Source organism: Triticum aestivum, chromosome 7B, assembly GCF_018294505.1.
Source record: "Triticum aestivum cultivar Chinese Spring chromosome 7B, IWGSC CS RefSeq v2.1, whole genome shotgun sequence".
NCBI lineage: Eukaryota > Viridiplantae > Streptophyta > Magnoliopsida > Poales > Poaceae > Triticum > Triticum aestivum.
In genome coordinates, this window is record NC_057813.1 from 643,149,958 (window position 1) to 643,159,820 (window position 9,863).

Here is a 9,863-nt window from a genome sequence, read left to right on the forward strand (position 1 = left end):
GGACCATTCGGATAAACCAAAAACATGTGTCAAAGTCCTCGACATATGAGCATCTAGCTTGAAATTTACAACTCAAATATATTATTAAATCTTTGCCTCATAGTTGGTTCGTGCGCCGAAACTGGCACCATTGTTAGTGCTGACAAAGATTGTTGGAAACTTGACGGCACCATACCTCGGCGATCAAGCTACATATGTTTAGAACACCGATAGCCCGACTGTAGACTGACACAGCCAGCTCCCACGGGAGAATACGCAACGACGAAACAACACTGGGCGTGAACCGAAGCTCGGACCTAAGCGCGCCAGATCTTTGGATAGACTTTATAACACTCTTCGAATAATCTATCTTTAGTTATAGGCCGGATCATTAGGTTCGACCTTATAAATTATTGAATAAAGAAACGCCTGAACTTTTTCGGGCTATGTATACACTCATGGTGCATCCTTGTTCTCATTCAATCGCTATAACTTAATGATACCTAGTCGGATGCCTTCAAGCATCGACACCTCGAACACGGGGGGGAGGGGGGGTGCGTTAGAGCCGAACCCTACAACACACCAAGGTACTCCATGGAGTCCTTCATAACGTCCTCGGACCTCTCACCAATATATGCATCGATTTCAACTTGTGTCTTTGGGCAATACGTACTTGGGTTGTCTAGCTTCTATGTTTGCCCCTTTTGTTTCTGCTTAGTTTGGATAAGAGCACCTCTGTGATTGTTACTTCTGATTTAACCGGTTGAGTACCTCATGTGGGTGAAGCCGGAAGCTGACTATCACAATATGCACCAAATTGGTCGGCAGGTCGGACGAATTGTCAAACTCACAACTATCATGGTTGCCTGTGTAATGCGGAAGGATTTTTCTTTGAAAAAGATCGAAGTATTTCTAATCCAAGCTGGGAACTCCCAAGGACTAGGGGTTACTCTTGTGGGCTATTTATCCGCCTCCCACCTCTGGGCACCAAGACATCAGCTAATGGTTATAAGTGGATAGAAAACATCCTAACTAGTTTCTCCTCAGGGGTAGGAGCCGATGACTGGCCAACTATGCATCTTAACGGTCATGATTGAGTCAAAACTAAAAGTGTAAAACTAACAATGAGTGGCAAATTAGATTTACCCATTCAAGATAAGCAACATAAAATCAAGGATTTATCGATTATATATACATCTTGGCGTACCGAGGAAACTTTAGTGCAAGTCTAATCTAGATTTTCTAGAATAGAATGATGCCTGCATTTCTTTTCGGATATTCGAGCAGCTGGCAGCACCTTCTCAAAGTACTTCTCCGGCTCCACCTCCTTGCTATGTCGCTCCGGGCACTGGCTAGCAACCTACTCCATGTCCAACTTTGGGTAGTAGGCTTGCACGCCGGAAAGGCCTGCCGAGCACCCTTGATCAGTGTTTTAAATAGCGGGCTATATTAAATAGCGGCGGACCTTCAAATCAGATATAACAAAGTTATAGCGGGCTATTTTATACATGAGACCATTTAGCGGCACCCTACTGAAAAGACTATAGCGGGCTATATAGCGAGGCTATAGCCGGCCATTTAAAACTATGCCCTTGATGCACACCGACCGCTTCCACAAATCGTCATGTGCACTTGCCTCTTGAAGGTAGCGCATCAACTCAAAGAAACTGGTCGGCAGAGGATCTCTCGGCCACATGGCCTTGCCGAGATCCTCCATGGCAGGCTTGGCCGCCCGCTGTAGATCCACCAACTGCTTTAGCTTTGCGCTGAAGACTTGGGGACGCATCGGGTCTTAGAATTGCAGCCAGAAGGACTTCTGCTGCTCGGCTGGGTCGGCGCACACGCCTCCTCCATGCTTCCAATAAGGTCTGAGAAGGCACCTGACATGTGCCAAATTTCCTTCAGCTCAGATCATGCTTGATTGCCGAAGACACACTACAGAAGATAGGGTCTATCTCCATCGCCTGCCACAGTTCTTCCTTTGCTGCATCATCAGCCTTGGAAGCGGCCTCCTAGCGCTCGCAGTCGAACCTCTTGAGCTCGGCGTCATCCTTCTCCTAGGAAACCTTCAGCACGTGACATTCAGTGACAACAGTCGCGAGGTCCCCTTCCACCGCAGCAACGCGTGCCTGAGCAGCTTTACGCATTTTTGCTCATCAGCGAGCAGTTCAGCACTCTTCTGCGATGACGCCTTTAGTTGCTTGGCCTCAGTCCGAGCTCTCTCAAGCTTGGCCTGTGCGTCAGACAAGCACTGCTCAGCCTCTGCAAAGTTAAAAAAGCAGAGGTCAAACATACATATCCTTGATAATCAAGAACTAGTCATAAGAAGTGAGTGAAACATTCTTACCTCGCGCCTTCTCGGCATCCTGCTTCAGCCGAAGAGTTTCATCCTCAGCTTGAGCGAGGCGCCGTTTCACCTCTTCGAACTCCGACGAGCTGGCCAAGGGATAACAGGTAGAAGCCTGCTCAAAATATAAACGAAAGTCAACAAAAAAAAGAGCACCCACTTAAGATTATATTCGACCCTCCTGTTGGTTCATTGTAGAACCAACACAAGTCTCCGGGGCTACTGCATACTCGCGTTCTTTAAAACGTAGGAATCAAACTGTGAATCTACCCTCAAGTTCGTTTGGTAAACTAGGTTAAGGCTCGGGGGCTACTGTAACTGCAAGTCTACTTAGTTTAGAAGCAATGCAGTTTTATCAAAACTAAGACTTTTTCCTAAGTGTCCGTGGACGATTATTTGACATCCTCCATGCGGGCTACTGAGTATACTTGGTATTTACCATAAATCAAACGTATCTCAAAGGCTTTAGCTATGCCAAGGAAAACCTCCATTAAACCAGCTTCAGTGGACTGAAACTGGCTTATAGCCATGTCAAGGACGGCACGGTGTTCGGGAAGCATGGAGGGGCTTATCAAAGCCACCTCCGCCATCCGTCGGTGCTATGTGTGCTCGGTCTCTCCAAGGCCTAGGGACGGAAGCAAAGTGCTCGGCGCCCCTTCATCAGCTGGAGGAGGAGGGGGCATCGCCTGTCGGTCACGTGGCCTTGAAGCCACGTGATTCGGGGATGCCGGGCGAGAATTCGCCTTATCTTCATGAACCAGGGGAAGTTCTCCCCACTGGTCCATTGCTTAATTCTCCATATCCAACGTTTGATCCTTGGCGACGGAGGTGAGGACTCCCTGCGCGGCATCAAACGCCGGGGGAGGAGGGTGCGACGAGGCCTCAGTCACCTCGGCTGGAGCAAGGGAAGGATCGGCCTCCGTCTCCGAGTAGTCCCCTGAGCTTTCTGCTAATGAAGACCTTGGGACACTTGTGGACCCCTCGTCCATCGAGTCTCACTGCTCCCTGTGAAAGGAGAAAGTACAAAAGTAAGGATCCATGACTTGCATCACCTTGCTAATCGAACGAAAATGTTGCTTAGCACCATGGTGCACCCGAACCTACACTCACAGCCATACATCGTCTGACAACCTTTTCGAGATACGAGCTAATTAAATTGTTTCAGGAACCATGCACAAGTGATCAAGAGACCTATAAGATGCTAATCAGTCTACTAAATTTGAATTCGTAGGTGTTAAAAAATTCAACATCCTGGAGTTCTGGTACATTCTCCAATGCTTTATTTTATCATTTTATTTCTGGTTCCTCATTCTGTGTACACTCAGATTATTTACATTTTTGAGTTTTTCATCATGAAGTACCCATTCACATTTGCGGCATTCGTAGAAGCAGGTTCATTTACTAAAACTATTGTAAAATGTAAATATTTCATGGATTTTTACTAAAAATACCCATGCACAAGTGATCAATTTTTTTAAAAAATCTGCAACGATTTATAGATAAATCGTGGTCTTCACACAACTTTTTATCATCACTTTTGAGACTGAAAATATAGTACAATATTTTCTACAGTATATATCTAGATATGAGAATGTACAGTGCTGTAGTATAGGAACGACACCAAAGGATAAAAATATTTCTTTGAGTTCTTCTAGTGGACTAGACTGGCACTGTAGCTTAGGCCCTTAGGGTTGTGTGTCAGTTTAATACAATACTGTGAAAAAATGGATCCGAGCAGGCCTAGTAGAAGAATCATTTTAGCTGATGGTTAAGCAAATAGGTTTTGCACACATTAACTTGCACAGATCCTCAGGAAAACAGAAATGAATCCGACCGTGCTGAGCGTAGGTTCGGGTGCACCATGGTCCAGAAAATCAGCTCTCCTAATCGAAGCAATTTTTTTTATAAAAAACTCACCTATGAGTTGCGGGGAGTAGACGAAGAGGTCAGCCGGGTGGCCGAGATTCCTTGGAGGAATTTGAGCTGATGATCTGCTTGAAAGGCCCCGAGGACTGGCTCGCCACTAGAACCTTTGATCTCCTCAGATGTTTAACCTGTGCAGACGGTAGCTCCTCATCTCGTGATGCCACCCTCGTACTTTTCCCACCTTGGGACTGCGGGGCTTCGCTGGACTCCTCTTGTTGCTGCTCGGTGTTGGAGTCGGAGCCCGGGCTCACATGGCTCCCCACGGGGAGCTCGAGGACGTTATCTCGAATGGCCAGGCCCTTTGAGACCCTGGTCGTCTTTGTCCCCTTGGTCTTCTTCTATTGTACCGTGACCATGTATGGCATCCACGGGCTCCTTGATTGCTTCCTTTGGTGATTCAAAAATGGAGAAGAAAGGATTCTCGCCTTTTTTCCCGTAGGTGGCCCTGAGTTATCGAACCCACTGGAGGAAGGCCCCCTTGATATGAAATGGCGGCGGCTAGGGTTGATGAAGATGACTCTGTTTTGTCTTCGCATACGGTTCGTTCTGTTGACATTTCGGCCATGCCCCTTTATAAAAGTTGTTCAGGTGGACAAGAAGCCTCGGTTTCCATGCCATTCAGCCGCCCATGTGAGCGGTCGCGGTTGCTTGAAACATCGTCTTCTGCTCTAGAATTGTTGGTGCGCCTCCTCCTGATTTCTTCTATCTCCACCTTTTACTCCTTTCCATGTGTTTCACTTGATTACGTCCATATTTAGCCCATTTCCTAAAGAAACACAATAAAGAGAGGATTTGTGAAATCATATGCATTGATTAGTAATTAATGGCAATATCGGAGCGAGTATCTCGGTTTTAATGAAATATGTTGGTTTAAATAAAGGGTAGAGGAGTGTAGAAATATCACTCATCACTCCCCATGTTGGGGCACAGGCGATCCGGTCGATTTGGCAAAGGTACGCTAGTCCCACGATTCAGTCAAATAGATTCAGTTTCTTCAGCTGAAGATGGAGAAGTAAAATCCGACCACAAAATAAGGATGAAAAGGAGAATATACCTCGGCAGCTGGACGTGCTCGGCTGTGGCCGATGTCATCCCCCTCGGTCCGGAAAATATTTTCCTTCCCCTTGTTTGTCTTTTATTTCAATAATTTAATAATCTAGACCTACCAATAAAGAGAGGTGATATTTTTGGTCTGTCATGTTGTTTTGCAAAAAAAAAACACCATGATAATTTTGGTAATCAACTCATAGTCCAGTTTTAAGTCAGATTTTTTGCTTTTGTAGAAAATCTCTGATATTTTTGGTAATCAACTCACATGCTAGTTTAAGTCAGATTTTCACTTTTACAGAAAACCCCTTAATATTTGGGTTAATCAACCCGTAGTAAATACCAAATGCTTTTTAAAATATACATATCTTCTAATCTCTAACTTCAAAATTAACATGCATGGTATATATAGAATTTCATTAAAAAATTGTGTAGGATCTGAATATGATGTTATTTTACCTGTTAAACATTTTCAAAATGTTACTTAGGGTGCAACCTTAATCAACAACGCATGATCCGTCTTTCTTTCCTACTGCTGCGATTCGGATTGAAAATGAACATCTCAGCAAAACAAGGTCTGAAGATGAAAAAACCATGTTTAATGCTGAGAGTGAGACGCCTTAGGATTGACAATCTTCAAATGTGTTGTGATTGTATGAGCACGGAGGTCTGTCGGCGAGGGTGGGAAAGATGATAGGTGGCAACACAGATGAGATGCCATGTGTTGAAATAAAGGGCGCAGACCTATTGGAGTCTTGAGTCATGATTATTAGGTTAGGTGAGTGTATTTTTTTCTCCTATTATAAATCACGGGTTCTTTTGCTAATAAATATGCCATCATCCCGTAATATAAGACTGTTTTTACACTTGTGCGGGGTGAGGCTAGGTTTAAATTATGTGATTATCCACAACAACATCGCAAAGCAAAAGTTTTTTTGGCAAATAGCAAAACTATATTATAGAATAACCATTTTCAGAAAAGACGATGTTACAAAGTACTGCTTACTGTAAAAAAAATTGTGCAGCAAGTACAGATAGAAGCTTGTTCACCGGTTTGGAGTAATTTGATTTTTTGTTCTTCCACATGACAGGTGTATCTATCAATTTCTTGATTGCCATCTCAACAAGTCCAAGTGGTGAAATGCACAGTGTGACATTAAAGCCCCCCTCCAGCCATTTCGGTTTCGCTCTTTGGGACCTGTCAATCACCGTGTGCGGTGTGTACGCCTACTTGATTGGAAATTCAAACATAAACCCAGAAATTCCGTTCTGCACTATATGTGGGGGACAAGGTACAGACCACGATACGGTGTATGGGAAGAGATGCAACGACATATCATCCGATATAATTGCTAATGCAGTGCATTTCAAGTTCGTCCCCCTCAAGGAGGCCCAGCAGGTGCAGCGCCGAACTGCCGGGGTCAACACTACGATGTATTGGAATATAAATCACCAAGGGACATGCGTCGATGCTGAGGCAGATGAGGCGAACTTCGCTTGCGTCAGCAACCACAGCTTGTGCCAGGACACCATGCGCATGCCTGGTTATTCATGTTATTGTCAGGTCGGGTACACGGGCAACCCGTATGTACTCGATGGCTGCTCTCGTGATCCTGGTAATAATTGATGCCTTTACTATATACGGAGTCGATCTAGATGTTTGCAGTTAATCTTTCCTTGATCTTTTGGGGTATATCTACAAGTAATGCCAACTTTATGATCATGTTAACTCCCACCTTTTTTTTAACAATTAATAGGTTACAATCCGTCGGCTGGACAAAATATGGAGTGCAGTCGGTCTTGTGGTAACATCAAGGTTCTATTTCCATTTGGATTACGACATGACTGTTCCGCAATGGGCAGATTTCAACTCTACTGCAACACATCAACTTTGACGCTGCATCTGCATTCAGATATAGGAATATTATTCATGTCATATTATATCACAAACATCAATACTACTGAGGGCTCCTTGGATATCGAATATACCTCTCATGTCGAATTGCCACTGTCTTCCTATAACACATTCTACACTGCTGTTGGTACATACTCAAGGAAACTGCAATGGATCATCGCAAATCTAACTTGCCAAGAGGCAGCTCAAGATAGCTCCACATTTGCATGTGTTAGCACCTATAGCAAATGTTTACATGTCAACTCAACTGTACAAGGTTATCGCTGTAAATGCAATGATGGCTATGTTGGAAATCCATATGTCACCGGTCCCGATGGCTGTCAAGGTTGTCTACCCTTGGTTATACTCCCTCCATTCCCAAATATTGGCCTTCTAAAGATTTCAATAAGTGACTACATACGAAGCAAAATAAATGAATCTACACTCTAAAATGTGTCTACATACATTCGTATGTTATAGTTCATTTAAAATGTCTAGAAAGACAAATATCTGGAAACCGAGGGAGTATTTTGCATGCATGTAAACTATGACATCAATAACTTCTAGTCATCCATTAATGTTATATACTGTCTAACATAATTTGCATATGGATCACCAGTTTCTCAAGAAACTCATGTTTATTTTTATATGTGATGTTGCTCTGGCCTGCAGATTTTGATGAGTGCAAGGTACCAGGCCATTGTAAAGGAGTATGCCACAACACTAATGGAAGTCATTCTTGTACCGACTGCCCTGGTGAATATGACACTACAAAAATGAAGTGTGCTCCATCGAAGAAGCAAATTATTCTATCAGGTGCATTTCGTACTACTTTAGGTTCCACTCTATATGAACACAACAAAATATGAGACCAATATTAAGGTGTGCCACCATTCATTGCAGGTATCGCCATTGGGCTTGGTATTGGCTTTGGACTTCTACTTCTTGGCTTGAGTGCATTGTTTATCCTCCGTAGATGGAGAAGAGACATCGAAAAGCAACTGAGAAGAAAGTATTTTGCAAAGAATCATGGCCTCCTTCTAGAACAATTAATTTCATCGAGTGAAGATGCAAGTCAAAGGACAAAGATTTTCACTCTGGAAGAGTTAGAGCAGGCAACAAACAAATTTGATCACACACGGATCCTTGGCCGTGGAGGGCATGGCATGGTGTACAAAGGCATCTTGTGTGACCAACGTGTCGTGGCTATAAAGAAATCTAAGGTCATTGAGCAAGGTGAGATTGACCAATTCATCAATGAGGTCGCCATCCTTTCACAGATTAACCACCGAAACATCGTAAAGCTGTATGGATGCTGCCTTGAAACAGAGGTGCCACTACTAGTGTATGATTTTGTTCCAAATGGTTCCTTGTTTGAAATCCTTCATTCTGTTCCAAGCAACACCTTTTCATTGTCCTGGGATGACTGCTTAAGAATCGCTGCGCAAGCTGCAGGAGCTCTCTATTATCTCCACTCTGCAGCTTCCATATCAGTCTTCCATCGTGATGTCAAGTCTGCCAATATACTCCTAGATGCAAACTACACTGCAAAAGTTTCCGATTTTGGTGCATCGAGATTGGTGCATATAGATCAAACTCATGTTACCACACACGTACAAGGCACATTTGGGTACTTGGATCCGGAGTATTTTCGCACTGGGCAGCTAAATGAAAAGAGCGATGTGTACAGCTTTGGTGTTGTGCTTTTAGAACTACTTCTCAGACGGAAGCCCATTTTTACTGGTGAGTCAGGCGCAGCCCAGAGTTTATCTATTTATTTTCTTGCGGAGATGCAGCAGAGGCCAATAAAAGAGATAGTCGCTGCTCAAGTTCGTGAAGAAGCAACCGAGCAAGAAATTATCGGTGTTGCCTCCATTGCAGAGATGTGCCTACGGATCCATGGTGAGGAAAGGCCTACGATGAAGGAAGTGGAGATGTCTTTGCAGCTTCTGCATAAGAAACGTTCGATGTCATCCCATGTCACTCCAAAAAATGGACGAGCTGAACCTAGTGTCCCGTCTCACTCAGGTAATGGAGTCAATCCAGCCTCTGCAGACAGTCAACGATGTTATAGCTTGGAGCAAGAGTTCTTATCATCTGCTAGCTTGCCGCGCTAAGTGTGTTCATCAACGTTCCGGTGCTTATCCATTCCATATATGCTATCTGAGAGTTGCATAGTATAAACTCTATTTATTCGTAGATGAATAAGTGGTCGGCCAGGCAGCGTGCGTATGTTCATGCCTTGGCGGATTCTGTTCGTTATTTCAGTTAGTTCGCCCTGGCTGCGTCGTGGGATGGCACGAGGTCACGCAGTCATGGCGGCATAGATTTTGAGACTGTAACCGTGCAGCTCATTTGAGACCGTATTTAATAAGTACTTCTATAACTAAACAAGAAAGCTGCAACTGTTTTATGCAGCACAAAAACTCTGTTCTTTGTGTTCATTGTTCCTAGTATGCGCGCTTGTCCAGATGATTGCGCTGTGTTTCAGTCTCGGCAACTACAGGAAGGATTAACTTATTTTTGCACGGGCCACATCTATGGCATCGCACTTGTTCTGGTTTGAATTGATGTGTATACCTCCTTATTAATTAGTCAGAGAAGGCAAACACCATGAATACATGATGCCCATATGTGACATTGCCTCTGTTGTACAGTAATCACCTATTT

At 44.0% G+C, this 9,863-nt stretch overlaps 1 protein-coding gene across 1 annotated transcript in view; it reads left to right on the plus strand.

The window, feature by feature from the left end:
* The window catches only part of LOC123162253 (wall-associated receptor kinase-like 18), a 13,860-nt gene extending 4,550 nt beyond the window's left edge, over positions 1–9,310 (plus strand). Inside the window, exons 3-6 of the mRNA XM_044580029.1 lie at positions 6,391–6,915; positions 7,057–7,539; positions 7,890–7,934; positions 8,076–9,310. Of these exons, the coding sequence (XP_044435964.1) occupies positions 6,391–6,915; positions 7,057–7,539; positions 7,890–7,934; positions 8,076–9,310 (2,288 nt within the window). The remainder of the gene's footprint in view (positions 1–6,390; positions 6,916–7,056; positions 7,540–7,889; positions 7,935–8,075) is intronic.
* The last annotated feature ends 553 nt before the right edge of the window (positions 9,311–9,863 follow it).